This window comes from Giraffa tippelskirchi, chromosome 4 (assembly GCF_054371585.1).
Source record: "Giraffa tippelskirchi isolate mGirTip1 chromosome 4, T2T-mGirTip1v1.2.pri, whole genome shotgun sequence".
Classification (NCBI taxonomy): domain Eukaryota; kingdom Metazoa; phylum Chordata; class Mammalia; order Artiodactyla; family Giraffidae; genus Giraffa; species Giraffa tippelskirchi.
In genome coordinates, this window is record NC_137278.1 from 7,793,054 (window position 1) to 7,809,367 (window position 16,314).

The 16,314-nt window shown below is 39.6% G+C and overlaps 1 protein-coding gene across 3 annotated transcripts in view; it reads right to left on the minus strand.

The window, feature by feature from the left end:
• The window catches only part of GLE1 (GLE1 RNA export mediator), a 29,404-nt gene that overhangs the window by 9,201 nt on the left and 3,889 nt on the right, over positions 1-16,314 (minus strand). For all 3 annotated transcript variants that reach the window (XM_081586942.1, XM_081586941.1, XM_081586943.1), the window contains exons 2-9: positions 13,987-14,208; positions 8,617-8,727; positions 6,535-6,683; positions 6,226-6,286; positions 5,787-6,041; positions 2,376-2,607; positions 1,679-1,791; positions 1,445-1,514 (exon numbers count right to left, since the gene is read on the minus strand). In XM_081586942.1, the coding sequence (XP_081443068.1) occupies positions 1,445-1,514; positions 1,679-1,791; positions 2,376-2,607; positions 5,787-6,041; positions 6,226-6,286; positions 6,535-6,683; positions 8,617-8,727; positions 13,987-14,190 (1,195 nt within the window). In that variant the 5' untranslated portion in view covers positions 14,191-14,208. The remainder of the gene's footprint in view (positions 1-1,444; positions 1,515-1,678; positions 1,792-2,375; positions 2,608-5,786; positions 6,042-6,225; positions 6,287-6,534; positions 6,684-8,616; positions 8,728-13,986; positions 14,209-16,314) is intronic.

The window sequence follows — 16,314 nt, forward strand, 5'->3', positions numbered from 1 at the left end:
TGTCACGTGCACTGAGTGAAATTTGAAGCCAGGGGGGTCTTAGAATGAGAACTGCAGGGTGAAAGCACATCCCCAGGACACACCTACCACCAAGGCGGGGGCAGGAGACTGAGGAACCCCCAAAAGAGAAAGGGAGGAGGAGAAGCTGGAAATTAATGTTGCCTCAGAAGCCAGAGGACTAGAAGTGATAGAGGAGGGAATAATCAACAGGGCCAAAGGGTAACAGGAAGATTAGAAAAGACTGAGAAAACACAAAATCAAAAGAAACAGGTTTTAGAATGTGAGTGACGAGCATGTTTAAAGGGAAAGGAGCTTGTAAAGAAAGTCATTTTATAGAAAACAGAAGAGCTCTCTCTTGAGGGAGATAGGAGGGGATAACAAGGCTTCCGAGGCTCGTTTAGGGCCGAGGCAGAAGGGGAAGTGTGGGCCGGAAGGCTACTGCATCTCTGAAACAGGATGGTTTCAAAGAAGGTAAATACAGCTGTGTATTGCTGCAGGGGGTGGGTTGGGGGGTTGAGGGGGGGGAACCTGAGGATCTTACACCTGATGTCTCAGTTTTCCAGATGAAGGAGAAGGCGGGGTGCCTGTGGTCAACTGAGGGGTAAAGACTGAGGACGAACCTGAGAAGACCAGTGAAGGTGTGGGACAACTGTCTGGTCAACCTTGCCCCTCACCGCCATGGCTATTAAAGGAAATGGCACTTTCAATTCTAGAAAGTGATATATATCTATTTATTTAGACCTTGCTTTGTACCAGAAGGAATTCCAGGCAGCAAAGTAATATGTAAGTTTAGTCACAGAGCCTCTCAAAGGCAGGAAGTTCAACTTTCCATGCTTTCTGGGTAATAAGTTAATCAAGGGAACCTGGACGGAGGTTAAGTCAGAGCAGCTTCCCAGCTATACAAGCTCCCCAGCCACTTGGCAGCACAGTCTCTACTGTGGAGGCTTCCACATCTGAGCTCCGTGAAAATGAACCTCTGTTTCTAAAGAAGAGGGGTCTTTCCCCTGTGTAGTTCTTCCTCTCTAAATCTCAGTCTCTGGAGAGAAAAGGTAGGCATTCTCAGCGTTCTCATGTATTAATAAGCAGGTTTTGAGTCTAGAAAAGCTAATGTAGGACAAAAGCAAAGAATGCAAGTCACATCCTAGGCTCCCTAAGGGGTGCTTTCCACAGTAACTTCCAATCGTAACTAAGAGTCTTCCTAAATAATTTACTACTAATACATAACTTATTTAAAAAGAAAAAAGAGTCAACAAATACAGAATGATTACCTTCTACATGCAGAGAGTAAACCAGCCAAGGCACATAGCTTATACACTTGATCCAACGGTCAACATTTGCTCAGACATAATCTATTTATAGGAACCTTACAGACAAGTGGATTTGGAATCTCAATAAACACTGGTACAGTGAGGTGAAGGGCCATGTTCTTAACTCTCTGACCAACCTGCAATGGTAGAGATCTGGCTCACTGGAATGGTGGCAGCCTTCTGGAGGTCCATCTTGATCTTTTTGGCCTGCCAGAGGAAACCGGTGAGAAGGCCAACAGTGTTTTGAAGAGCTGAGTAGATGCCATTAGGATTAGGGATGTGATGTGACAGGCAAGCTACATTTCTTGGGGACATGAGGCTGTGGGGGGCATCATCAGGCCCAGAGAATGCCCAACTCCTGTCCCTCCTACCTGACTGTCTTTGCTGTTACTCAGGCCCTCAAAGGCCAGCACACACCGACTGGAGGCCTCCTGCAGCTGCTGGTACCACTGCATTGTACTGTCTTGCACCTTCACCTGGAGGTCTGAGGAATGAAAGAGATACTTCCACAAAAGGAAAATTTATTGAACACTTAATATGAGCCCGGTACTGTTCTAATTACTTTATATATGTATTAACTGCTTTCACTGTCATAATAATCCTATAAGGTACATTCTATCGTCTTCATTTTATAGATAAGGAAACAGGCATGGAAAGGTTAGGTAATTCGGCAAAGATACAATGCCAGGAAGTAGAAAAACTCGATTCCCACGGATCTGACTTCAAAAACAGCATTCTTAACCATTATGCTATATCAATTCCCTTGTGTTTAAACATATATTCTGTACACACTTATTTAAAATACTCAGTAGCAGCAATATATGGAATGATGTATCTACTAGGATTATGGAGAATTTCAAGTCCTCATGGCAAGTGTTGGAATCTGAAGCCAAGCTCCACATCAATCAAAACTGAATGGAAATCATTAAAAGTACTGAATCTTACATTATGTAAAAGTTCTGATAAATTGTCCTGTAGCTTAATACAGTATTCAAAACACGTTCTTGCTTCTTTTCACATTCTGAATTACACGTCACGTTAAAGGACCGTTTCCACACGAAGACCCACCTTCGTTTGGTTTCGCCCCTGGGCCCTGGTTGGGAACGGGGGACTCTTTGTGGGCCTCTGGCCTCTGCTGCATCTGTGACTCTTGCTGCTTTATCCGGGCCTCCTCTTCATCCCGCCTCCTCTTCTCCTCAGAGGCCCTGGCGATCTCCTGATGCAAGTTCGAGAGGAGGTCTCGCATTTCCTGTAGCGCTCCCTCAGCCGCAGCTTGGTCCTCTACTGTGGGAAAGCCATTCTGTCACGGTGACAGAGGCAGAGCTCAGTGGTTATTTCCTGAGCACCTGAGGTGCTGAATCATACCTCACACAAGTCCATGTATTTCTAAACTGGAATTGTGCCAAAGGAGTACCCATGGTCAATATGTTGATACCTACTGATTTCCTGTTCTCTTAAAGGTAATACTGATTTACCATCACATCCACAGTACTGAAGGGTAGATCTTTCAATGCTCTCACCAACACTGGGAACCAGCCTGTGTTTTCTAATACCTTTTCCCACTAATAAGTGAAGAAACGTCCAATTTTAGGTCTAGAGAAGAAAATGTTCAAGATGAGCTAGGTAACAGCTTGCTTGCTTTTTGCTGCAATAACTACTACTGGGGCCACGTACAAGGGACAGAGAAGCCAACGTGAAGGGTTCCCATTACACAATTTGAACAACAAAACTACGTAGATGACATATTATACATTAAGTATATAAAGTTCACATGTTCTTAATGATAGTTAAAAACAAAACAAAACCTCAAGTCACTGTGGGAAAATGCTAGGAAAGCAACTCTACACTCTGAAAACTGATCAAAGGAAAGAATCAAATATTTATCCTTCCTTCCCTATATAGACTGTACTTAAAAGAGTTTATGGGGAAATTTTCTTTGTAGTAGAATTCTAGCTAATAAATATGGAAAAATGATAGAAAAACTTAAAATTTACCACCTCTAATGAAATAACAAATATAAGTAACAATCAGCAATGGCTACTAAATCATTAGCTAAAGACTCATTGAAATCTTTAAAATGGAAATTAACACTGACAGTATCTGAAACCACCAGTTGACCTTAACATCACAGGTGGAAAGACCATCAGTCCTCTATACCTCCTGATGTGATTCATTAACAAATACACACTCCCAACTATGAAGTACTGCTGTGGGGGAAAAAAATCAAATGTGATCGGATCAAGCCTCTAGACTATGCTGTCTAGGAAGGTAGCATACATGGCCACATGTGGCTCTTTACATTTAAATTGATTAAAAATATTCTAAAAATTAAAATTCAGTTCTTTAGTTACATCAGCCACATTTCAAGTGCTCAATGGCCATGTGTAGTTACTGCATGGCACAGATACAAATGTTTCCATCATCATAGAAAATTGTTAGCTCTGCCCTAGAAAAAGCTAGCAGTTCACAGAAATACAGGGAATAAAAGAACATATAAAAATACACCAAAGGGTTAGAGTTAGCAATCGCACTGAAATTTTCCAGAATGTAGAAAATTGTATTCACAACAAACGATCAGATTCCTCAACAATGGCAAGAAAAAGAGAGAGAAGGGAGGGGGAGTCTTGAGATTAAAAGACTTAATTAAGTAATAGACACAGCACACCAAAAGGTTGAACTTAGTATGGATGCTAATTTTCCAATTAGTTATAAAAAAAACTACTGAGATAACTGGAGAGACTTGAACACTGAATAGATATTTGATCATATTGAAGAAATTATTAGTTTTTTAGGTATGATATTAGCATTTTGGTTATGATAGAGTTTTAGCTTTCAGAGATACACACTAAAGAACTTTCCAGATGAAGGAGAATGTCTCAGATTTACTGTAAAACCGTCTGAGGGAAGGGGTGCAGGTGGCACCACAGACAAAACGAGACTGTCACGTATGAATTCTTGTGGAAGCTGGGGAATGGGTGCCCAGTGTACATCACACTGTTCTCTCCACTTCTGTGTAGATTTGAAATTTTCCAAAAAGGAGGACAAACAAAAACCAAAGAGAGATTTAAAAGGTAACAATAAATTCCTGCCTTAAATGTGATAAATTAAATGCTTCAAGTTCTTTCTTTTTTTTGGCCACACCATGCATTTTGTGGAGAAGGCAATAGCACCCCACTCCAGTACTCTTGCCTGGAAAATCCCATGGATGGAGGAGCCTGGTAGGCTACAGTCCATGGGGTCACTAAGAGTCGGACACGACTGAGCGACTTCACTTTCACTTTTCCCTTTCATGCACTGGAGAAGGAAATGGCAACCCACTCCAGTATTCTTGCCTGGAGAATCCCAGGGATGGCGGAGCCTGGTGGGCTGCCGTCTATGGGGTCGCACAGAGTCGGACACGACTGAAGCGACTTAGCAGTAGTAGCAGCATGCATTTTGTGGGATCTTAGTTCCCCACCAAGGGATTGAACCTGGGCCCTTGGCAGTGAAAGCACTGAGTCCTAACCACTGGACCGCCAGGGAATTCCCAGTGCTTAAAGTTCTTAATATTTAGAATTCATACAAGTTGGTTTTTTAAAACACAAACCCTCATAGAGATATGAACTAAGGGCAAAGAACATACAATTCATAAACGTGTGAACTGGTACAACTTTGGGATGTTAATAGTTCAATAATAAGTATGTGTTTTCAATAAATTTGATATGGTTATGTTGGAAGTTATGCGATTTCATCTACTCAAATATTTGGGCTTCTCTGATAGTTTAGTTGGTAAAGAACCCGCCTGCAATGCAGGAGACCCTGGTTCAATTCCTGGTTGGGAAGATCCACTGGAGAAGGGATAGGCTACCCATATTTATTGAATACCTATTATGTGTCAATAGTTGCAGTTTTTAACACTGCCTTAAAAACACCAAAGTATTTGTAATGATTATAGTAATTATGCTTTCAAAATATCATGTTAACTGGAAAAAGCAATACACATTTCTGTAAGATTTTAATTTTTATCATAAACATGGCAGATGTCCAGTATATATTAATGAACACTTGTTTTTCAATTAGAAGAAACAAATATTTTTTTAACCTAAGATAAGAAACTATCTATAGAAGCCCAATTAGGGTGGGGAATCACACACACACACACACACACACACACACACTGTGTCAGAGAAGAAATAAATGCTAACAGTGGTTAACACACACACACACACACACACACTCTCTCTCTCACTGTGTCAGAGAAGAAATAAATGCTAACAGTGGTTAACACACACACACACACACACACACACACACTCTCTCTCTCTCTCTCTCTCTCTCTCTCTCTGTCAGAGAAGAAATAAATGCTAACAGTGATTATCTCCAGGTAAGAGGATGACAAGTGATAATAAGCAGGTAATATTTTTAAATCACAAAACCATTTTGCTTTTAAGGCTCTTCATCTCCACGACAGGAGAGAGAGGGTTCCTGAAGCCCCCTCACCTCAGAAGTGGCCCGGATGATCCCTGAGACAAGACTGCACAGCTGGTTGCCTCGGGTCCGGAAGGCAGACAGGTTGACCTGGAGCAGGTCCCTGTGCTGGTCGGAGGAGTCCAGCTGCTGGCTGAGGTGCAGCACCTCCTCCTGCAGGGCGTAGAGGCTGCGCAGGCGGGCCTGGCCTTCTTCCTTTCGGAGCCGCTCCTGCTCCTCTTGCTTTAGGCGCTGCTGTTCCGCTTCCCGCAGCTTCAGGTTGAGGATCTATAGAAAGGGCTGTCAAATTAAGGGGCTCCTGGGACTTTTCCTTATACATTCCTCCAGTCCCACGCAGACTGCCTGTATTCACAGATGGGCCCCAAGTCAGCCACAGGGCGGCATGACAGGGGCTGGGTCCTCTAGGACTGCCAGACAGTGAACACCCACACGGATTCTCCCGGGTGCTGACCTTCGCTCTGTGACGATGCTCGGCTTTCAGCTTCTCTTGCTGCCCCAGGGCTTCTCTGGAGCTGAACGAAAAACGGAGGGAGGAAGAGTCAGGGATGCTTCCTAAAATTGTTCTGCCTCTCCTAAAAGCTTCCTCTCTTTGATTTGCATTGGTCATCTTTCCAAGGTTGGTCCTTTTTCTAGGTTACAAACTTCTCTGGCTATTTTATTTTGGTATGTAAGGACTCAGATTCTTCCCTCTGGGTTTTATCTTGGGAAAGAGCTCTGGCTGACCATGCCAACATTCCCCTTGTAATTCAGGGAGACTCACCTCTTCTCCATTACTTCCCGTAAGTCCTGGAATTCTTTATGATGCTTCAGTTCCTTTCGTTCATCAAACCGCTTCAGCTGTTCAGATGCCATCTCAGAAAGGGCCCGCACCTTCCTCTCCTGCTCCTCCTGCCACTGCCTCAAGCCCTCCTGCAAAGGGTCAGCACCTGCTCTCTGGAGCTCCATTACACTCTGCTCATCTACCCCTGTGAGATGCCCTCCCATCAGGCCTTAAACCCATCAAAGATACTCCGGGGCACAGAATCATCTTCCCACTTCTCAAAATCTTTGCTTGAGTCACCTGTCCCCTTTGGGTCGATCTTTAAATTCAGCTGTTGTGGAAAGCTTTTCCAATTTGCCCTATACTGTTCCTGTCATTCCAGCATAAGCTAAGAATGGACGGGATTTTATCAATACATTATCAAATAGCCCTGCACTTTTAAGTTTCCATCCTGTGCATTCTTTTTTTTTTGGCCATGCCCTGTGGCTTGTGCACTCTTAGCTCTCCCAGCAGGGATCAAACCTGGGTTCTTGGCAGTGAAAGCAGGGTGTCCTAACAATCAGACTGCCAGGGAATTTCCACCCTGTGTATTCTGATGAGGGCTTCAGGATCATCTAAAGAAATTCTTATTCTAATTCTATAACTATGCTATTCCTATCTCACTCCTTTCCATAAGTTACTATCTCTGCTTAGATTCTTTTCCTCCACCTTCACTTAGGAACATCCCTTTCCTATATACCTAAAGGTACCAGGTATTTCATTTATTATTCACAAGAGTACTCACATTTGACTTTTAAGGGCAACTAGACATTTTAACTGTCAAAATTTAAAGTGTACATATCCTCTGGCACTTGTTTCATTTTAGGAACTTGCCCTGAGGAAATACTTGCCTATGTGTGCAATGATATATGCATAAGGATGTTCACTACAGCCCTGTTGATAACGGCAATGAATTTGAAACAATTTAAATCAACAGAGAAATAAATATAGTAGGTCATACTAGAGAATACTCTGTAGTCTTTACACAGAATGACATGCTATATATATATACTGGCATGGAGATATATCAAAACATACTGTTAAAAAATATCAAGCTATTTTCTTCTGAAACTTATTTTGCAACACGAGAGAGATTATCAGCAGCAAAAAACTTTCTACTTAGGTCTGGAAGACAGAAAGTCCATGGACAAGTGATGATTGACAAAGCAGAGCTGAGAAAACCTGAATACACACAAACACTCTCTGTCTCTCTCTCGAACCATTTCTCACCATCTCCACTGCTACATCCTTGAGTCTAAGCAACTGTCATCCTTTTTCATCCAGTGTCAAAGTGAAGGCGTCGATAAGTGTTGTTCTCTCTTACTCAGACTATAATAGCCTTCTAACTATATTTCACTCATTTCTCTTGCTTACTTCTGCCTCTCCCTCCAGCAAATAAACTCTATGAGGACATGGATTGTGTCTCCTTTGTTCATTGTTTTATCTAGACCTAGATCAAAAGTACTTAATAAATATCTGGTGATTCCATGAATAAACGGATGAGGGAAGATGCTAGAATTTCACTTTATAAACTCACCTACTCTATAAAATTTTTACAAAAGCATGCTTTGTTTTTCTAATAAAAAAAGTAAAGTCACCTGAAAGTATCACAACATTGTTAGTCGGCTATACCCTAGTACAAAATAGAAATTTAAAAAAATAATAAAATAAAGTTAAATAAACATTAAAATAGTGTTATTCTTTTTTCAAGAAGCTGTTAAGGTCCATCTTCTCAGTATAACCTTATCTGACAATGCAGATCATCTTCAAATTTTGGAAAAGTAAATGGAAGCCAGGAAAGTCTCAGTAATCTTTCTAAGGTCACAGGTAAAATAGAAGAGCTAGGACCTGAAACCAGTTTTGACTTCAGAGAGTTTACTCGTGATTGTTACATTATAACTATCTCCCTAACTGAACTGAAGCCACTAGTAGGTGGGCACGATGATCAGCATATGGTGTACATTCTTAGTCCCTGAGGAATTGCATTTGAATGTGGCTCCCTAGGGTCAATGTCAAGCCTGCCTTACTTCACAGCTTACTTACTGCTCCTTTCATTCTGTGCACCAGCTCATACATTCGGATGCAGCCTTCAACTTTCATCCCCCGGGGGGACTGAAGTACCATAGGTTCTGTATGTGGAGACTCATGTTTGTCCTGTATAGCCAGAAGACAGAAAAATTAAGCTTTTAAGATGGTTAAGTTGGTGTTATTCTGTCTGAACAAAAGCCACATCCTTACTTACAATCAGTAACCAATAACAACAAACAATTTAGGTTAGAACCAGGGTGCTTTTCTTGATATTGACCTTATTCTAATTGTTCTCCTTAGCAAATTAAGTGGGTGTTTTTGCTTTCGACAGTTTTTTTTGTATTGTTTTGTTGCTTGCTTATTTTGATTTGCCCAGCATATTTTCCCCCTTTTTTTCTAATAAGTGTCCATTTTTGCTGGAGTGGGTTGGACAGAGAAACCCCAGCCCACATCCCCAGTTCATACATGCCCCCTAGCCTCAGGGGTCAGTAGGCACGAGACCAGCCCGGCAATCAAAGTATTTTATCCCTCTGTACCCAGTGTCTACTTCAGGAATGAGGCTTATGACTTAAGCCAGAGTCTACCTCTGAACTTTTCTTTTTTATATATATATATATTTATTTATTTTTAATTGATTGATGATTGCTTTACAAACTTCTGAACTTTTCCGATGGAGCTATTTTGGAGGGCTTTCTCATCTGGGGACGCTAACCTAAGAAGGTATTTGTCTAGGGCTACCAACAGACATCCTGCCACACAGTCTATCTGAAAGATGAAATCAAGAAGTTACACAGAACTGAAAGAAGAGAAGCAAAGCCCCATGTTTGAGTCACTGGATCAAGTCAGAAATAATATCAAGGAGAGACAAGCAGAAAATAGATTCTCCAGATCTAACTGATATCACATTCCTAGACTTCCTGGTTATATGAGCAATTAAATTTCTCCCCTGACCCCCTTGTTTCATTTAAGCTAGTTTAAACTAGGTTTTGACCCCCTGGTGGCTCAGAGGTTAAAGCGTCTGCCTCCAATGTGGGAGACCTGGGTTCAATCCCTGGGTCGGGAAGATCCCCTGGAGAAGGAAATGGCAAACCACTCCAGTATTCTTGCCTGGAGAATCCCATGGACGAAGGAGCCTGGTAGGCTACAGTCCACGGGGTCGCAAAGAGTCGGACACGACTGAGCGACTTCCCTTTCCTAAACTAGGTTTTGACCCCCTTGTTTCATTTCAGCTAGTTTAAACTAGGTTTTCTGTTACTTAAATACCAGAAATTCCTAATGATACAATTTGTTTTATAAAGCCATCCAAAACTTTACTTAAACCTTAAGAATTATGGAATTTTATACCTGGAGAGGCCCTCACCAATTTAGTCCAGTACCAGATTTACAGACAAAGAAACTGAGGGAGAGAGGGAGGAAACTGGAGGGAAAGAGGCACCTCCCCCTCTGTAGGGAGACGCCATCCCCCTCAGGAAATGTCTAGGGCGCGAAACACTGGCAGGGTCAGAACTAGAAAGTGCTGCCTCTGAGAAGCTGCTCACAGAAACTTAGGCTTTTTTTAATCTTGATATAATTATAATTCACAGAAAGTTGCAAAAAATGTACAGGGAGGCTCATGTACTCTGTATTTACCCAGTTTCCTCAAATAGTAACATCTTTCATAAATACAGTAAAATATCAAAAACAGTAAACTGATGGTATAAGTCACATAACTTGTTTGGATTTCACCGGTTCTGACAGGAATTCATTTGGGTATGTGTAATTTAATGCCATTTTATCTCATGTATAACAACGATTATAAAGGGCAGAACTGTTCACGCCAGAGCTCCCTGGTGCCACACCTTTATATCTCTGACCTTTTCTACAACTCTATGACAGTATTTCAACAACCTTAAATAAATGGAACCACATGGCACATCATCTTTTTTCTTTTGGCTGCTCCACGTAGGATCTTAACTCCCCAACCAGGGATCGAACCTGTGCCCCCCTGCACTGGAAGCCTTCATCCTAGTTTTAATTTGCATTTTCTTTAATGGCTAATGATTGAACATATCTTCATGTACCTATTTTGTCATCTGTATATTGTCTCAGGTGAAAATGTCTGTTCATATCTTTTGGTCATTTTCTAATTGAAGGTTAGGAAGTTTCTGTTTAACCCTTGAGTTTTGAGAGTTTTAAAAATATTTTCTAGATATATAAACCTTTTTCAGACATGTGATTTGCAACTATTTTCTTCCAGTCACAAGTTTATCATTTTTCTAACGAGAATTTTTTAAAAAATATGTACTTATTTATTTGGCTGTGCAGGGTCTTGCAGCATGCGGGATCTAGTTCCCTGACCAGGGATCAAACCCAGCCCCCTGTACTGTGAGGAGGTTTAGTCACTGGACCATCAGGGAAGTCCCAAGGTTTTTTATTTGATGAGGTCCAATGTATTAATTTTTCCTTTCATGGATGTTTTTAGTGTCAAAACTAAAAACTCTTCAACTGGCCCTAGGTTCTGATTATGTTTTTTTCTCCTAAAGTCTCATAGTTTTACATTTTGAGTTAATTTTTGTGTAAGATATGAGGTTTAGGTTGAAGTTCATTTTTGTGCCTATGATGTTCAATTGCTAGAAACAGTTTTTAAAGCCTAGTATTTTTAAAGATGAGGTGCAAATATAAACTAAAAAGTAAACTTCTTATGCATGGAATCATGCAGTCTTTCATAATATGAATAACCATCTCTGTCCTATATTACTTTTTAGGATTATTATTTACTGTACAATAAATTGCTACTTATTGTAAATAATTCTCACAAAGACATTTCCCCAAAGAAGTTATACAAATGGCTAATAAGAACATGAAAATATGCACAACATCACTAATCAACAGGGAAATGCAAACCAAAACCATAAGGAGATATACTTCTTACCCACTAGGATGGCTACTGTGGGAGAAAAAAAAAACCAACAGTAAATAACAAATATTAGCAAAGGTATGGGGAAATTGAAACCCTTGTGCACTGCTAGTAGGAATATAAAATGGTACAGCTGCTGTGGAAAACAATACGATGGGTCCTCAAAAATTTAAACAGAATTACCACGTGATCCATCAATTCCACTTCTGGGTACATACCCCAAAGAACTGAAAACAGCTAATCAAACTAATAGATATACATGCATGTTCACAGCAGTACTAGTCACCAACAGCCAAAAGGTGGAAGCAATCCGAATATTCAGTGACAGATGAATACAGGGGAGTATTATTCAGCCTTAAAAGGAAAGAAATTCTAACACGTGCTGCAACATGGATGAACCCCTGAGGACAGTACGCTAAGTGAAATAAACCAGTCACAACACGACAAATATGATTCCACTTACATGAAGTATGTAGAATTGTCAAATTCATGATGGTTTTTAGGGACTGGGGATGGGAGGAAATCACGAGTTACTGATTAGTGAGTATTCTTAGTTTGGGATGATGAAAAAGTTCTGGAGATGGATAGTGGTGACGGTTACACAACACTATGAATGTGCTTAATGCCACTGAACTGTGACATTAAAAATGGTTAAATGGTAAATTTTATGTCATGAATATTTTACTAATTAAAAAAATACGTTTGCACCCTTTTATCTTTGATGCCTGTTAGTTGGGCATTTATTTTCAGACAGCTAGAAGATATACTTTAAGATTAAAAAGAGAACGATCTCTCTGGAGAAAGTTTTTCAGAGGAGTATCTTTAAAAGCAATGAAATGGAAAAATATAAATGCAAAATAATAAAGGAACAGTTCAATAAATTACAGGATATCACATATCCTGTAAGTAGATATTTACAAAGGTGGAAATAACGTGAACAAATAATCCAAACAGTTTGCAAACAAAGTAAAGTCAGAAAGGAAAATTAGAACACGAAAGTGCACATACAATTTAATTATGCCAAGGTATAAGGATGCAGGCTTGTGAGACTGGAAAGGAGTAACTGTTGACTGAAATGATGAGATCATAGAGAGATTTAACTTCTTCCTTTTAATGCAATGATAAAATATTTTCAGTAACCAAAAATTTTCAATGAGTATGAACAAAAAGGACTTTGTCTTTTGGAACCCAAACATGAAAAATGTAACCTCTACCTTTCTAAAGAGTTGTCTAGTCATATCCTGCTGACACAAAAACCTTGAAAAAGCAAAATAATGCGATAATGCATTATTTTAGTTTAGAAGGCTTTTCTTCTTTACATTCTTAGGCCAAATACTACTTCCTATATCTTACTTTGATCCAGAAAGGCTTTAACGCAGCTTATAAAGCATATAAAATATAACAACAAGCACAAATTAACAGTCAGAAAACATATTAAAAAGAATGAGGCAGCTATATAGAGACAGACACAGAGACAGAAAACGAATCATCTGTAAGATATATTGTCAAGTGGAAAAACAGAAACCAATGAAAACAAACAAGATACACAACAGTGTATTCTAGCAACTTTGTTTAAAAAGAAAGAAAAAAAACAAACATGAAGAAAAAGAAGTACACACGGGGACCTCTCCAACCAGCCAGTGGTTAAGACTCTGCGCTCCCGATGTAGGGGGCAAGTGTTTGATCCATAGTCAGAAAACTAAGATCGCACATGCCACACAGCGTGGTCAATAGATTAATTTTAAAAATTTAATTACTAAAAAGAAAATACATATGTTCTTGCATATTTGTACTTATAGAAACTAACTCTGGAAACATGAAGAAAGAGAAGAGGAAAGCACAGCGGAGCATCAGTAACAATTTTTTTTTAAGTGGGAGAACTATCTCATCCTCTGTTGCCCCCTTCTCTTGCCCTCAATGGAGGTGACAGAGGATGAGATGGTTAGATGGCAGCACCAACTCAATGGATATGAGTTTGACCAAACTCCAGGAGATAGTGAAGGACAGGAAAGCCTGGTATGCTACAGTTCATGGGACTGCCGAGTTGGACACAACTCAGCGACTGAACAACAAGTAGGAGAAACAAGGGCAGGAACAAAATCGAACCAAAAAGGTACAAACTCATTTGGAACCGATGATAAGGTATGTAAACCTAAGAGCAAGTATAAAATTTACTCTCAGTCTTCCAGCAGGCAACAACAAAAAGGGAGACCTTAAGAGTTAACCAAATGTAACACTTACGAGGAAAAACGATCCAACTGCTCAAGAAATTAACCACTATTCTTGGTCCTAAGAAGAGAGGAATTTCTCTCTCTGGGTCTTTATAAAAAGATGTGGTAAACACTGTTCCTACAAATAGCTACATGAAGAAGAAAGAATCACTACTTTCTCAGAGTAAAGTCATTGTAGTATGACAATGATACTAAAAGTAGACACTTCAACTTTGCAGCCACCATTGTCTTCTGTCCTAAGCTGAGTAAAAGCCTTACCTTGGTTCCATTTGATGTTGCTGAGGAGACCAGTGAGAAGGCAGGGTTTCTGAGAGGAGATCTGGGAACAGATGAAGGTTGGTTGAGGGCTGAAGTAGACGCAGAAGATGCTGATGTCTCGGAGGGAGGTGAGTTCTCTTGTATGTGAGATAGGACATGATCTACTACCCATCCAGAGTAAGAAGACAGCTTGGGAAGAGACATACATTCTTGTAAAACATCCTAGAAGACAAGAAAAAAGTTAAGTCCAACTTGCATGTTAACTGATCTAAGCAATCAAAAAATAATTTTGTCTTTATAATCCACTATATGCCTTATTGAAAATCTAAGAAGTCCTAATAAATAAACATATGCATACATACCAAAACCCAAAGTAACTGTATTAACAGAGATGAAAAGAAAGTATAGTAGTTTCTTGATAATGATCTTGACTACTATCTTTTTATAGTATCAGACTAAACTCTAAATGCAGAAAAGGAACAATTCACAAAGATGGTCATTAAAGTAGACCTGAAAGCAATCTAAAACATTGGAATGGAAAAGAACACATGAGGAATTTTGCAGTAAACTATGGCATACACACTCAGTGAATATTAGTCATTTAAAAGTGCTGACTGTGAATTCTATGTAAGATTCAATTTTTTCCAGTTTTTATTGAAAAACAAACTACGTCACTACAAAAGTGTAAGGTGTAAACATGATGGTTTGATTTACATAGATTGTAAAATGATTAAATAGGTTCAGCTAACATCCATCTTATCACATGACTGCACACGTGCCAAGTTGGTTCAGTCGTGTGCAACTCTTTGTGACCCTATGGACTGTAGCCTGGCAGGCTCCTCTATCCATGGGATTCTCCAGGCAAGAATACTGGAGTGGGCTGCTGTGTCCTCCTCCAGATCTTCCCAACCCAGGGATCAAACCTGTGTCTCTTACATCTCCTGCACTGGCAGGTGGGCTCTTTACCACTAGCGCCACCTGGAAAGCCCATCTTCTCATATAGGTAATATCAAAAGAAAGAAAAAAGGACTCTCAGCATGTACTCTCTTAACTTTCTTATGTATGGTATAGCTGTGTTAGCTACAGTCATCAAATTGTATCTTACATCCCTAGTACCTTTCTTTTTGGAGGCCATTTCAAAAGGTGTTCTTTTTTTTATGTTTCTGATATTTCATTGTTAGTGTAAAGAAATGCAACAGATTTCTGAGTGTTCATCCTGTAACCTGCTCCCCTGCTAAATTCATTTATCAGTTCAAGTAGTTCTTGTGTGGAGTCTTTAGGGTTTTTTACATATAGTATCATGGCAGCTGCATATAATGACAATTTTACCTCTTCCCTTCCAATTTGGGTATCTTTTTATTTTTTCTTGTCTGACTGCTGTGGCTAAGACTTAGAATACTATATTGGACAGAAGCGGTGAGAATGGTCATTGCTGTCTCGTTCCAGATTTTAGTAGGAAGTTTTTCAGCTTTTTACAACTGTGGAATATTGTGCTGGCTTGTGGGTATGTCATAAGTAGCTTTTATTATGTTAAGATATATTCCTTCTATACACACTTTGGTAAGAGTTTTTGTCATGAATGGATGTTGAATTTGAGACAAAAACTTCCTCCTTATTCTTTACACCAAAATAAATTCCAGAAGCAATGCTTCAAATATAAAAATAAAACCACACACACAAAAAACACCATAAACAGAAAAAAAATTTAACTGACAAACTAGAAAAAATATGCAATATATAACTCAGATAAAGTAATATTATTATCCCTAACACATAAAGAACTTATAAAATACTAGCAAAACCCCAACAAGAAAACGAGCAAAATGAGCCTAAGACATATAAACTGGCAATTCAAAAATAAAGACATAAAACTGGCTCCTAACACCATTTGGCCACATCACAGAAAAGGTTGATTAAGGGAGAAGTCACCAATAAACACTAAGAGTGGAGGTTTTACAAAATACTAATTACGTACAAAGGGAAAAATGATGAATTTTAAGTGGAAATATCTGGCAGATACCACTGTGACCAACTGATAAATGTTAGCATCACCAGTGCTGGGATGGGTTGAAGTATTTTTGTGTTATGGATTTGAGTTACTGAGAACACCTCATTTCTGCGTTATTCCTGCCAAGAATGCATAACCGGAGTCGACATCGAACAGACTCATGATGGAATTCATCCTATAGAATGTTAAGGTATATATAGTCTTTAAAACTGTCAAAGACAAACAGAAATGCTTTAGAAGTGCTATATATTTCCGTCTGAAGAGACTTCATATCTGTAGTTAGATTAGGAGCAACTCGGAAAAAGACTATGCCTTAAATA